We start from the raw sequence: 15,454 nt of genomic DNA, 5'->3' as shown, positions 1-15,454 counted from the left end.
CAACATGTCCGTGATTACTTTTAAATAAAGCAATCTTTTTTTTAAATACAGATTGTTTTCCTTGAAGGAAAATGGGATGTGTTTAAAAAGAAAAAAACGAAACTTGGAAGTCTAATTTTTTAAGAGTAGGCAGTGGTTAGTGGAACCACTACCTGTTCCTAAAAAAATTTCACAAACCATTCTCAAAAGGGAAGGGGTCCCTCGGGATCCCCTGGCAATTTGTGAATGGGTTGCCACCATTTTTCAAGTGGTGGTAAATTGTGAAGATATTGCAACCTCATTTTGGTTGCAAATCATTCATATGGTATTAGGAAGGGATGCCCTCAACACGCCGCTTCCAAATACCGAATCACAAAAACTAAATTGTGATTCGGTAACAAGTTACAGAATCGTAATTTGAGTTTTGTACATCCCAAAAAGCTTTTTGGGGGTCGCAAACGACCTGATTGTTTAAATTGGGCTGTTTACAACCTCAAAAATGCTTCATATGTATAGCCCTAAGACAGGTATTTATAGAAACAAAATGTTGAAAAACGTGCCTTTAATTAATTTGATGAGATCAAGACAGTGCAATTAGGGCCAGATGTATCAAAAGTTTTGCATTCGCAAACGGTGCGAATCGCAAAAATCGGCCGTTTGCGAGTGCAAAAACGTAGTCTGCGATGCATGAAAGGCATTCGCAGACCAAAAATAAGAAATCGCAAAATTTGCGATTTTTTTCGTTGCGACCTGGTTTTGTGAGTCACATTTTGCGATTCGGTATTTCCAGTAGGAAATTGCGAGGCGCAAAATGCGATTAGCAAAATCCAAGTCGCAAATAGATGCATCAAAAAATCGCAATTTGCGATTTTTCGCAGAATGGCATTTTGCACATGCAAAATACCACTAAGTGAAACCAGGTGGTAACCAGGTGCAACCTATATAAAGAGGCCCAGAATGCCTCAGACTCTTTTCCACAATGGCTGCACTCTACGTCATGGCGAGGAGGATGAGGATCTTGGCAGGTTTGAGGAGATGGAGGAGGAGACAGGAGCGCATTTTCAGAGTGCGCATTAAACTTTTTGACATGACAGAAGAGGAAGTATATGAGAGGTATAGGTTGAACTCAGCCATGATACTTGATCTGATAGCTGAGCTACAACCCATACTGCAGCGCAGAACACTAAGGACTCACAGCATACCCACCCATGTGCAGGTATTATGCTCCCTACACCTACTTGCCTCAGGGAGCTATCAAGGGGTTATAGCAGCAGCTGGAGGGGTTTCACAGAGTACCCTCTCCAGATTTTTCAATGCATTTATCAACGCATGCTAAGCAAACTCCAACAGTACATCAGATTCCCCCACACCCTACAGGAAATACAGCAGACAAAAATAGAGTTTTACCAGATAGCACAGTTCCCCCACATCCTAGGTGCCATAGATGGCACACATGTGGCAATCTGTCCACCATCAGCCACAGAGTATGTGTACCGAAACCGTGAATACCAACATTCCATGAATATTCAGGTGATATGTAATGCCTCCTATATCATAACTGATCTTGTGGCCAGGTACCCAGGGAGCACACATGATTCGTACATCTTTCGCCATAGCGGCATTCACACAAGACTGCTAGCTGGGGAGTTTGGTGAAGGATATCTACTAGGTAATGTCACTCTGTACACTGGTGCATAGATGGCGAACCCATGTCAGATGGCTCAGTTACTCATCACACCCTCTGTCCCTTCCAGGAGACAGTGCCTACGCAGTGCGCACCTACATGATGACACCCTACCTCAATCCCACAACACCAGCAGAACGGAGATACAATGCAGCACACAGGGCAACCCACAACGTGGTGGAGCGCACATTTGGACTGCTGAAGAGTCGCTTCCGTTGCCTCCACAAAAGTGGAGGGGCACTACAGTACAGTCCAGAGACCACATGTAGAATAGTAGCAACTTGTGCAATCTTGCACAATATAGCTACAACCAGGGGTATACCTATAGAAATCAGTGACACTGAATCAGATGAGGATGACGATCCCATACCACCTCTACAGCCAGCAGACAGGACCAGTGCAGCAGAGGGAAGGCAAAGGCGTGCCGACATCACACACAACCATTTCAGATGTGAGTATGAATGACAAAAATCCACTGACAACTGTACCTGTAGTGATATAATTGTATTACCTTACGTCAGGTAATGAATGATTGTGAAATAAATGAAACAGGTGATGTCACAAACGCAAATAAACTAATGAACAGAGTCACACACTATTCCCTCACAGTGGCAACAGCAGTGTAATGGCGGCAAGAGTCACTTTCTTCTCCCACATACACCACTCAGGTGCCCAATTAAGTCACTGGCACCTTGATTGTCACCTTCAGTGGCAGTGCTGTGCCTGGCACTGCGCCGTCTGGTGTCTGCTGCTGGTACGGCAACACTACTGAGGCTTGAACTGTCCTCAGTGTCCCCCAAGGCTACCTCACTGGGAGTGGCAGATCTTTGCCCCATTATGTGTTCAATCACATTTGTGATGTGAACTAGTCCCTGGACAACGTCCCTGCTGCTATGTGCAGCCTCCACTTGTGCAGCCACTGCGCGACGGGCGATTAGTGCAGTGGAATTAGCCATCCTGTTGGAGGACCTGCAGTAGCTGCCAAACATTGTCCAGAATCTGTGTTCCTGGCTGCGACGGCTAACCCTTTCATGGCGCAGCTCCTGGCAGAGGTCACGGACAGCACTAGTTAGGTCCCAGGTGTCCTTTGAAGCCGGCACCTGTCCCTCACGCAGCTGTAAAATATTGCCATTTAGTGCGTCCATTTGGCGATGCAGGCCCATCATGTTTCGGTTGTGTACTCGCAGGTTCTGGTCTAAACTGAGGATCCGCTTATTTTGCAGACGCTGCTGCTGCAACATAGCAGCCTCAAGGCCCCCGAATAAGGACGGACCCTCACCTGCCTCATGATGATGTTGCTGGGACTCTGTTGCAATCCTGTGTGGTGCTGGCTGACCCCTGCCCTCCGGAATTGGGCTGCGCTTGTCTGGTGCCGACGGTGTGCTTGGCCCTTCCAAGTGCTCATCAGAGTCACTGCTGAACTCTGGCAGTGGTAGTGCCCTGGGCCTGCAGCAGACAGTGGACATGTGGAGGGACCCACTGGTGTTGGTATCCGAGGGCTGATGGGTGTCCGTCTCTCCTACACATGTACTTTGTGTGGCTGCTGGGCCTGGCCCACCTGCAACAACAATATGCAGCATGTCAGTTCTGTATGTTACATTATCTGTCAGAAAATGGCAATAAAGGTACAGGTACTGCTCTACACGGTGTTGTGTGTGCTGTGTTACCTTGGGTGTCACTATACTTCATTACACTGTTATGCTACTGTCTGTACTAGTTTGTGGACTGCCACTCCCATAATGCATTGTTGTGCTGCTTCTATGATGTGGACTAGACTACTTCACACACTGCTTCACATTACATGCTAATTCCTAAGGGGCTTTTGTGCATACACATATAGGGTTCCCAAACATCATTGCACTTACCTTGGCTTGTACTCGGTGTGCCGGAGGTGTCGATGTCTTTGACCCCAGTCACAGCTTCAGGGAGGAGTGTGGATTCCACCAGCTCCTCCAATGGTGTGGATGGTGCTTCTGTGGGTGATCCGCCACCTGTACCCCTGGCCTCCGCAAGTCTCCTTGCCACCCTCTCCTTTGCACGGGAGCGCAAGTCGTACCACCTTTTTTTTATTTCCTCGATGGAGCGCTGTGCCACTCCAATGGTGCAGATTTTGGATTGGATGTCCAGCCATAATCTTCTCTTTTCACTCTCAGGAACCTGGAGTGAACTTTTCCCCAACAGGCGGTCATGGCTCCTCACCACCTCCTCAGTCAGGACCTCAAGCTCCTGTTCACTAAATTTAAGCTTAAGCTTCCTTTCTGCCTTCTCCTGTGCTGGGCCTGGGGTCTCCATCCTGGCTCAGGTGTTTCTGCTCCTGCTGAGTGCTGCTCTGTGTGGCTGGGCTGCTCTCTCTCAGGATGATGGTTTGGGTGTGGCACCTGAAACTGCCTGGGATGACTCATTTCCTGCTGGTGATGTCATCAGGCTCCTCCAGGTGTGCATTCTCGAACTTTCTCGCAATTTGCGATTTTTTACCGAATCGCAAAAAAATCGCAAATTGCGAGAATGCAAATTGCGATTCGGTAAATGGGCCTCGCAAACCATAGTTAGCGATTTTTAAGAAATCGCTAATTCCGAATTGCAATTTTGTTACATGGCCAATTGCGACTCGGAAATAGCGATTTCATATATATGGCCCTTAGTTCTTAAATGTAGTGGATGAAAATTCCAACACCTAGACTAGGACCAGAGAAGGTCTGAATTAAAGTGCAGGACAGATTAAATATAACGTTTTCGTTATTATTTTTATTTTAAAAATGTGTTTTAGGTAATGACATAGAATAATCCAGGTTGTACAGGTTGTCTCTTTTAAGAGGAAAAGAGAAAACAACTTTATAGAATGAGCATCACAGAGATATGGAGAAAGAAAAAATAATGAATCTTTACAGGACAACCAATAGTAACTAGAGTAAAAGGAAATATTCCCAAGTTTTAACTATTACATATTTTTAAACTGTTATCAAACCGTTTTTGTAAGGAGCTCATGGGACCAAAAGAGTCCAAGGCCTGGGAGTTTCATTCGAGCAGTAAATTGTCTGGAAAGTCCTGTTTAGAAGTGACCTTGTCAATGCATTAAAAATCTGCATGTTCAGGTAAATAGCTGGCCTTGTCCCCTTAATCAATAAAACCTGACATGGTTAAGCTGCCGAAATGTAACAAAATATATGGGGCCAGCTGTATCAAGGTGTTTTGCATTCGCAAACGGTGCGAATGCCCGTTTGCGAATACAAAAAGCCATTTCAGAATGTATGAAAGACATTCTGAACGCAATTTTAAGGAATCGCTAAAATAGCGATTCCTTAAAATTAGGACCCTGTTTAGAGAGTTGCAAATTGCGACTCTCTAAATAAGAAATCACAAATAAGGATTCCTTATTTACGATTCCTTAGCACATGTATGAAGCAATTCCTAAATGCGATTTGGGCATTTAGGAATCGCTATTTACCACCAAGTTGAACTTGGTGGTAACCATGTGCAAATTTAAAAAATGCATTTTTAAAATTTAAATGTAAAGCACACATGCCCTTTTGGCATGTGTGCACCTTACATGGTGAAAAACAATAATTTTGGGGTGCAGCAGAGGGGGCCTTAGGCCCCCTGAACCTCGTGGTTTTGCATTTCCAAAATTGAGATTTCTAGTTAAGAAATCGCAATTTTGGAAATGCAAAAAAATCACAGATATGGGCCAACAGGCCCATAGGTGCGAATGGGGCCGGTATCGCAATTTGCGATTCAGTAATAGCATTTGCAATTTTTAAGAAATCGGTATTACCGATTCTCAAATGTGATACATGGCATTTTGCGAGTCGGTAATAGCGATTTCTTAAAAAATGCAAATTCCGACTCGCAAAAGGCCTTCATGATACATCTGGCCCTTTGTCTTTATCGCTCCTGGTAATTAGCGGATGCGATAAACAGAGCACCACTTGTAATCGCGATTCCTGCACAAACAGGTGTTTCACATGGATAGCATTTTAGTATGACAATTGTAATCCGGCTTAAAGAAACTATAGCTTGGCAGCCGAACACAGCAGCTGATGGAATGTAGACATTACAGGTAACAGCAGGGTATTTCGGATTTACTTGGAGCTTCAACAAGCAGGTAATGCAGAGAAGCAAGCATGAGGGAGATCTGTTCCTATTTCTTTGTACTCAGCGTGAGAAAAACAGCCAAGTTTAAGTTGGCTCTAAAAGGAAGGAGGGTATATTTCACGGGCAAGTTAGAAAATTGGTCTCTACATGAATATGCTCAGAACATTGCCTCGCCAAAGGAGGCTGTGGTTAAGTTAGGCAGTTGAGAAATTTTTGTGTGATGGGTGCTTATTTTGTGAACTTGGAATCAACATAGAAAGTAAGTAGTTAAAGCAAATTTGACCATAAAGAGGGTGGCGACATTTCTAGCTAGGCTGGAGGGGAAGGGTTTGACTTAAAGATGTGCCACACTGCAAGACAAGAGAGCAAACTCTGTGCTGGTTGGATTGAATTTTGAACTGGCTGAAAACATCCAGACTTTGATCATGTTCAGGCAAGTTTAAATGTGATAGGAAACCTCTTCTGAAAATACCAGCAGACATAATGGATGTGGCTGTCATAATATTAATTGTTTATGCCAAGCTCAGCCAGCTACAAGATCTACCAATGGCTCTGTATAATGATCCAGATGGAGTAGGCCTAAATTCCTGGATCACCTCCCAACCCACTGGCAGAAATTGCATCATGGAGAACCTCATTTTTACATACAGAGGGCCTCATTTACAAGAAACTGGTGCATTGGAGCTGATGCACCAGTTTCCTTGCGTCGCCCTGCACCCCCTAGCAACACCATGGTAGCTCTGTATTTGAAATTCAGAGCACCATGGCGCTCAATATCAAAACTGTGTCAAAACATTTTACGCACTTGTGGCACTTTGCTGGACTAGTGTAAAAGATGTGGACTCTAGTCCAGCAAAGCTCAGGGAGGCCCATTGAAAGAGCATAGCATCAGTTTAACCCTTGCCCTGGGCAGGCATTTAAAAATTACACTAGGATGTTGCAGTAAAATCTTGTACATTTTTTTGGTCCTTCCTGTGGTGGGAACACCTTCCTTGCATGCATTATACCTGGTGCAGGTATAATGCGGCACAAGAGTTCACAAACTGGCACAATGGTGACATTGCACTAGTTTGTAAATATGGCACGGGTTGAGGGACTGTTTTGTGGCGCCTTAGCGTAAAAGAAAACAAATGATGCTACAGTGGTGCTGGGGGCTTCTAAAGTGGCACTGAGTGCGCCCCACAAGATATTTTGATAATCCAGGATTTTACCTCCGAAACCTATGCCAGAGGAAGGCAAAAATTTGATAAAGTTAATGAGAGATGTATAAATATGAGAGGACCTGGTTGATAGTCAAAGTGCTGTAAGAATGGGATAAGTCAGATGGAGAAGAGTATTGTAAATATCATTCAGGCTTCCAATTGGGGAGATGCTAACCTTTCACAAAAATAAAATTCACCTCACCTGTCAGATATCCACTTGTGATAGCCAACCAATATTAAGGGAATAATGCCCCCATATCCTAAGACGCTCCTGCATCTCTGAGAGATGTTATAAACATAGGGCTCCTGTATCAAGAACTAAGCACCCCAACAATCAAGAAAATAGAAATACTGTGAAGGATTGTGGTTGGTTAGGACTGTGATGGGAAAGGGAAAGTTAGAGTAATAAAAATTCCTGGTAACCTACCCAGTATTTACTTCCAGATAGTCAACTGAATCATGCAACACAATTGTATTTTTCTCTCAGTTCAGATGTATTTGATTATCGCAGTGAAACAAAGGTAATGGCAGGATACTCTTTAGACTTCACTGTCAAACTGAAGTGGGTCCACAGTGCTAACTCCTTATGATGCTGGATGTTTGTGTGCTCTAGAATCATGAGGGCATCACCATAGTACTACTGCAATTGTCACATTCACACCACAGTTAGACCATGGTCTGCGCCACACATGCAGATAACTACCAAAGAACGTTTGAATGAATTTAGGAAGAGCATCATGCCAATACCTTTGTTCATTTATCAAAATAGGCGGTTGGTCCTAACTTTTTGTAGCCTTCGCTTTATTTCAGCCGGCCCTGCTTGGACACCCAGTGCTAGCTCTTAGAAATCAGCAGAGGGCCTGTCATTCAACAGGGAACCCATCCCCTTTCCTCATACCAGTTTATGTATCATAAGACAATTTGATTAAGTCCTTTCACCTTTCCCGGACCGGTTGCCAGGAATCCTTCAGAAATCTGTTAGTGAGGTTTGGCAGTGCCACAGTTATTGGAATGATCAAAGGAAATACATAAGAACCCTACATTGCATTATAGGCTGTGGCCCAAGAGATGGTCCTAGGCAGATACACAAGGCTCAATGTCACTATTGTGCCACCTGGTGGGTCCATCAGTGTCATTGTAGATAGACATTTCACCTTCTGTACCAAGCTGTTGGGGAATGTGTCATATTTTAGTGAAGGAGATTGTACCATCCACATAGGCACATTACCCAGGGGCATAGCTTGGTCAGTGAGATTGGGGGAGTGTGAGCTTCAGATTTTCCAACAATCACGCTGGCATTTATTGTTAAGGTGCATGAGGGGCAGTGGAAAAGAGAAGGAATGCAGATTGGTAGGGGTACTAAGTAAGAGAAAACACAATATTTTGTAAAAATGTGTAAGGTAAGTTAATTTTTACGACTTTCAGAAGAGAGAGAGGGATAGAGGATGTGCGCATTTATGTTTCTGTCTATGTAAAAAATTCTGGTGAAATCCTACAGACAGTTCAACATACCAGAATGAAAGCAACTGTACCCAACTATTTACCAGAAAATACATTTATTAGGAGGGTGTAACATCCCATACACCCCCCTAAAGCTACAACCCTGACATTACCTCGAATTCCATGTATTTGTTTACAGAAGAGTTTTTAATTTTTGGAGTTTAGTCTGATGAAAAAGTGACTGACACAAAAAATTTAAGAATATGCTCTTAAGGGAGACCAGCTGGACACCAGGAGCCTAAACCTGGTGATCCAGGGCAGGATCATAATAGGTGCAATGGCACGCCTTTTCTCCCATTTACAGAAACTTTGAAGAATTCCATTGCCCTCATATGAGAAACTTACTTCAGTGAGCACTCCGTCCAGAACTGTTTTACCAGTGTGTACACCTGTAGTGGTTTATCTGGTTTACTTTACTAAAGCTCTCAGTGTGAGTGACTCGAATTCCTCCTCAGTAAGTCTGCCACCCATTGTTACTGTTAAGGCAGAAGTTTTTAATGAAATTATTAATGATTATTCATGTATCCTGAGTGTTGAAATTGCATAGAAAATGTATTAACAAAGGGAAAATAATGCATGCATTTGAAGGTGCACCCACCAGTGTGGCCACCAATGCTCACGAAGTGTACTTATTAATGGCTTATTAATATGAAATGATGAACTTGTGTTTACTTAATGTAGTAATATGTCATATTAAAGGTTATGCTTTATGTATCCGCTTTATTAATTGTAAGGCCTTAACGTAGTGAGGCCTTGGCCTAGTTGCACGGTCTCATGTCAAGCTGCATTTCTTAGGCGTTTTGTAAAATGGCTGTTTAGAGAATTAAATTGTGATGTTCCACTGTGCTGGCCAAATGCTTGTAGCTATAAGTCTTTCTCATGAGAATTGCTTGTTAGGAGATGATGTATTTGTTAATGCAACAGTGTTTAATGTAACATGTGCGAGACTGACTTTCTCAGGAGAAAATGAAGAATTCACTGACTGGAGTATAAGCTGCAACAATATTGCTACCTGATGAGCGCAATGACAAAAATGAAAGAGATGATAGCCAATCATCGACATGTGAACGATATACTAGTAGAAGTGTAGATTTGATGGTTTAGTTTCATTGGACTAAATGCAAACATGCGATTTTTGAACCAATAGGGACTTGGGAAGTAGCTTTAGGAAATCTAATTTAGCCGGACTGAACTGAGAGGAGACACCCCATTTTGCCCATTTTTCCATCTTGAGAAGAGACCTGCTTAACTTTATTGCTTAATGAGACTTTGCCTTTTCTGAACTTTGATGCTGAATCCCGATGCCTAGCTGAATGAACTGATGTCCTGAGGACGAAGACTGTCACAACTCGCTGATCCAAATTGACGATAAGTTTATTGACTATGATGTTGTTTGCTGTGTTTATTTGCTTCTGTTACTAGGTACCAACCGCTGTTTTGATAGAGCCATAGTTAGATGTTTTTCCTAATTTCTGTAGACTAAATATTTTTGCAATGAGAGGAGACATGCATTTGTAATCTGATGTTAGTTAGGGTTCTCACTAATGAAGTTCAATACATGTTATAACATTAGATGTTTTTTCTTTGCTGAACCTAAATGTATGTAATATTGTTAGCGCAGTTATTCTTGCTATTAATTTGTACTGTAACCTTATAACCTGCAGTAGCTGAAGCTTTGATTAGATTGCAATTATTTCGCCACTTTGGTCAGCCAGTGTTGTTTCTGTATGTTTGTCATTTGATTTTGATATTAATTTACCTGACATTAGCATTGTTAATATAGGGAAATAAATATTCTAACTTTTACATAAAGGTGTAGTTATTCATGATTGTAAGGTCATGGTGAGTGTCAATCAGTGACTCCTATTGATTACTAATGTTATTGATCTGCATGTACGGGATATATGGTGGGAAAACCTTGAAGCGAGTCAAAACTTTAATCGACCTTGTAAGTTTACTTTTTAAGATCCGACACGCTAACATTACCAATATCATAGATACTCACATTGCTGGGTGTTAGAGTTAATAAGGATTGTGGTTTCCCTGTGAAATGTGGTTTTAAGGAGGAATTGGAATTTCACCTGAAATTGTGGCTGCTTTCTGAAGCTGAAATGTCTGGGTAAAAATACACAGATTCTTGATGCTTACATGGTTCTCATAACTTCGATGTGGCTAATAAATGGAGTTACCAGCCCATCAGAATACACTGACAATCTCAATGTAAGCCTAATTCCTGAATGGCAGATTTTCTACTAGTTTTAGGGGGCTATATACATGCTTGACTAACGCAAAATCAGCATTGTATCTTTGGTGCCTATTTTAGCTGGGACAGAGATTGGATATAGCTGCCCATGAGGAAATATGATTTCCATATCTCAATTCATGGAAATGTTCTGTGCAAAGCTCTTTAATTTCATAACAACTCTTTCCCACATTTTACTATGGCAGTCACCGTGGTGCTGTTCATCCATATTTAAGGTGAATTCTAGAAATTTTCCATTCAGATACCTTCTCCAGGCCCAGTCCTTATGTCACTCTGACATGAGCCCGTTAGGCCGCAGGCCAGGGGGGTGATATTGGAGCAGGGTTGGTAACTATTACCCATCCATACCTCTTTTGTCCCTTTCCAACAGTGTCCTCCAGCAGCAAGAGGCTGCTTTGAACATTTTTACTACGGCTGATTTTGGTTTCTAGTCCAGCTTTCCCTTTGACTGGAGTAAAGAAACAGCAGTGCAGAAATTATAAACTCCATTCTTAAACATGAAAAATGAAAAGAATAAGAAGTGAATGAGTATCATTTCTTCTAGGAAAGGTGAGGGCTCCTGGGAATTAACAGAAAGTAAGGCAAGTTGGGTCTGTTGGTCTATAGAATACCGTTCCGTAATATCGCATAATAAATGTACATTCGTGAGAACATCTGTTTACAATAGATAGTGTCAAAATCAGAAACAGTTCGCACTACATCAACACGGATCTTGTGCTCAAACGCACCTATTAACACATACAGAATGGCACATGACCACAATGTATTGTCGTGAAACAACAACTTGCTTTTAGTTTCACCTTTTTCTGGTCTACATTTTTGACAGCCTGACGCATGTCAGTAAAAAATGGGAAACAGTCAAATGGTATGCTATGCACAATTTTTTCCTTCAATCTTTAGGTCCTAACCTGACATGCACTAATGATTCTTTGCACCAAGAGTTTTACATACTCCAGAAGTAAGAAGGAGAGGTCGTAAGCAAACAGGAATGCATAGAAATATGCACGTATGTAATAATAGGAAAGTAAATACAAATATGTTTGAACAAGCCTGTAAATGCAGGAGATCAGGCGCACTTAAATTGGAATATATATATAGAATAGACAAATTTAGAGCCAATAGAGTCATCTACACGTAAAGTCCTCTTAATTACCAACACGGTACGGATAAGGTGCTTCTAAGTAGGCATTGAGTAATTTAAATTATGCTGGAATTATCTGCGTAATTTCAGAAATTTCATGTAACATTTGTTATGCGAAACTCGAAAAATCATACAATTCATTGTAACTATTAGCCACATATGCGCCATTTGAAGTACAACTTACAGCAAGCACACAGGAACAACAGAACCCAAGATTGGTTTGTATGCAGAGCTTTTGTGTTTTTGGACTATTTTTAGTGCAAAATGTGTATTCACATCAAAGTTGCATAGACAACACATTTTGCACTTCAATATACCGCTCAATTACAGATTTGCATTTTGAGTAGTTAAACATAACTTTGTGTAACTTTGTTGATGTCTTTCATAATTATATGATAGCAAATTGCACAAATTTCATACACCTCTAATCTTAAGGAAAGTAATATAGGTCCTGATCAGTGGCGTAACGAAACTTAGTGGTCCACCTGCAAAGTACCTGTAGGGGGCCTCCTTCTCCCTGAACCCAGTCAAGGGCCTGCCACCTGCACTGTGGGGGCTGTGGGGGCCTTTGTTACACCCGTGCCCTGATTACGAGTATGGAGGTCCTGGGACCACTGTACTTGCAATGGTGGTTCGAACGTCGCAACCTCGGCGGTCCAACCGCCAAAATATGAGGATGTGAACAGACCACCACAAGACCGCTGCAATTGCCAGGATCTTTGATCCTGCAGTGGTAGAAGTGGGGAAAGACATGGTCAGTCATGGCAGTGCTGATGCAGGGACTGCCACGCTGATCACGGCCTGCCCTTTTGCAGAACATTTCATGGTGGGGACCCTGCCATGAGAAGCTTAGCAGAAAGTCAGGGAAGGGGACATACACAGGGACCCAGGATGATTTTTTCTCATTGGGCAATGTGGCTAGGAGTATAACAGCAGTGTGGACTGTCAGTGCACACTTCTGCCATGCACAACATTGTGCATGGCAACAGTGTGCCCGAGGTACATCTGCTGCTGCACTGCAACAGCATGTGCTTCAGGCATGCCACTGCAGTGACACCACCACAGACGCTACCGCTAGCCCAGTGATAGTGTCATAATATGGCAGTGTGGATGCCACCGGCTTGGCGGCGTCTTCCTGACCGCTGTACTGGCTGTCCGGCAGTCGGACCGCCAAACTCATAAGCAGGCCCATAGAGTCTGACCATCCAATAGAAGGATTGCTCCTTCGAATTGTGAAATACTGTTCACTCTCTTGAGACTTCTATGCACTATAAACAATTATTAAGGAATAATGAATAATAATAACTTACCAACGCAGAAGTCACAAATGGCTAAATTGAAAAGGAGAAAATTGCTGTGATTTTTCAAGCTTTTATCAGTCACAAAGACGAGTATAACTAGGGCATTCCCGAGAACTATGACGGAGACCATAAAGGACATTAAAATCCCTAATGATATCAGCGTTGCACCTGAGAACTGGTAGACATCATTGGGAGTGAATAGAGATGGACTAGCTTCATCCAGGGGTTCTGTTGAATCTGAAGTGAAGGATGTTGGAGTGATGCTGAAGCTTGAGAAGGAAAGTTCTTTATCCATTTTTTGTGCATGAAAATCCGCCTTCAGGGACTGATAGCTTAATAGACGTACTACAAGTCAGCTACTGCATAATAAATTTGGAAAAACAAGTAATTCAGCATTTTCATTAATTTATGCAAATTAATTGATATAGAATGTTGCGTTTCATTGCACTAAATATCAAACAAAAAGAATTTAATTGTTTGATTTCTTGACATCATTGATTTAGGGCAGGCTAGAGCACTCTCAGTTGCAGCTAAAGGGTGCATTTCTTGAGCCAAAGTATCTCAGTACCAGACTGTCTACAGAACAATAGCTGCTAGGAACAACGCTTTTTATCTTGGACAAAAAATCCAGCAAATCCCTCAAGTCTGCAGCATTATAGAAATAATTGCACGCACCAAAGCTCATTAACTCATTATAATCTTGTTAGCTCAAAGCACGCTATAATATGCACTACTTTGAGTAGATGTTTCCTCTTGAGATCTATTTTGTATACTTTGTTCACCCTGAAAAGATTTTTTGATCTTTTGCATGTTGGCTCTGTAAATCAATGATCCGTTGAGACTTAGGCATGCAAGAAATAAAGATAGCTATACACTGTCTTAAAACATTGCATATTCTATGTGAGATTAAAAAGATTTCACCCAAAATTGGAAATACCTTTTCATGGCACTGGATGTTAACTCATTTTCCTACATTAACTTTTCATTTATTTAGTATTAATTTAATATAGGGAAAATTAATTCTCAGCTTTCTAAAAGTTCAACATTTTCCACAGTGTTGCTTACACTGGAGTGGGAATAGTACTCTTAACCACTCAAAATCCAATATTTTCCCTTCTACCATTCAGGCTAGAGTGAGAATTGTAAACCTGACAGAGACATGTGAAAGCTATAGGCCCTCATTCTGACCTTGGCGGGCGGCGGAGGCCGCCCGCCAAAGTCCCGCCGTCAGGTTACCGTTCCGCGGTCGAAAGACCGCGCCGGTAATTCTGACTTTCCCGCTGGGCTGGTGGGCGGTCGCCTTCAGACCGCCAGCCAGCCCAGCGGGAAAGAGGCTTCCACGATGAAGCCGGCTCGGAATCGAGCCGGCGGAGTGGAAGCTGTGCGACGGGTGCAGTTGCACCCGTCGCGTATTTCACTGTCTGCGCAGCAGACAGTGAAATACATGTAGGGGCCCTCTTACGGGGGCCCCTGCAATGCCCATGCCAGTGGCATGGGCCCTGCAGGGGCCCCCAGGGGCCCCGCGACCCCCCCTACCGCCATCCGGATCTCGGCGGTCCGACCGCCGGGATCTGGATGGCGGTAGGGGGGGTCGGAATCCCCGCGGCGGTGCAGCAAGCTGCGCCGCCGCGGAGGATTCAATGGGGCCGCGGTACACTGGCGGGACCCCGCCAGTGGTGCCGGTCCGACCGCGGCTTTACCGCCGCGGTCGGAATCCCCATTGGAGCACCGCCGGCCTGTCGGCGGTGCTCCCGCGGTCCTCCGCCCTGGCGGTCAAAGACCGCCAGGGTCAGAATGACCACCATAGTGTCTTCAAAAGCGAACAAGGACATGGTAATAAAAAAATCTGATAGAGGTGGGAATGTTGTCATCTGGCTAAAAGATATGTACTTGAAAGAAGGATAAAAACAGTTATCAGACAGTACAAAATATGAGAAAGTAAGTACAAATTGGGTATTGGAAGCCAATCATGAATATGGTTATCAGCTGTTGAATTAGAAAGATCAAGTTTTATTAGAGTGGGATGAATATCTGTTTTTGAAGTGTGAATTCCCAAAGATACCAGCATTATATTTTTTACCCAAGTTACATAAAAATCCTGTGATACCGCCAGGTAGACCAATTGTGTCATAAGAGGAAGTTTATTGGAAAAGACCTCAAAGCATGTGGACTTTTTTTATTCGAGCATTTGTTGAAACCTTACCTTCTTATATTCATGACACAAGTGATTTTCTGAGTCACATTAATGATATTACTTGGGAAGATTATTTTTTGCTGATGTGTCTGAATGTT

The 15,454-nt window shown here is 42.9% G+C and overlaps 1 protein-coding gene across 1 annotated transcript in view; it reads right to left on the bottom strand.

Moving 5' to 3' along the window:
* Positions 1-13,457, bottom strand: part of HRH4 (histamine receptor H4) — a 235,389-nt gene extending 221,932 nt beyond the window's left edge. The window contains exon 1 of the mRNA XM_069219203.1: positions 13,172-13,457. Coding sequence (XP_069075304.1) covers positions 13,172-13,457 — 286 coding nt within the window. The remainder of the gene's footprint in view (positions 1-13,171) is intronic.
* Between the last annotated feature and the right edge of the window lie 1,997 nt (positions 13,458-15,454).

The sequence above is a fragment of the Pleurodeles waltl genome, chromosome 2_2, assembly GCF_031143425.1.
Source record: "Pleurodeles waltl isolate 20211129_DDA chromosome 2_2, aPleWal1.hap1.20221129, whole genome shotgun sequence".
In the NCBI taxonomy this organism is placed as follows: domain Eukaryota; kingdom Metazoa; phylum Chordata; class Amphibia; order Caudata; family Salamandridae; genus Pleurodeles; species Pleurodeles waltl.
Note: the sequence above shows the minus strand (reverse complement) of the source record. Positions and strands in the feature narration are given on the sequence as shown.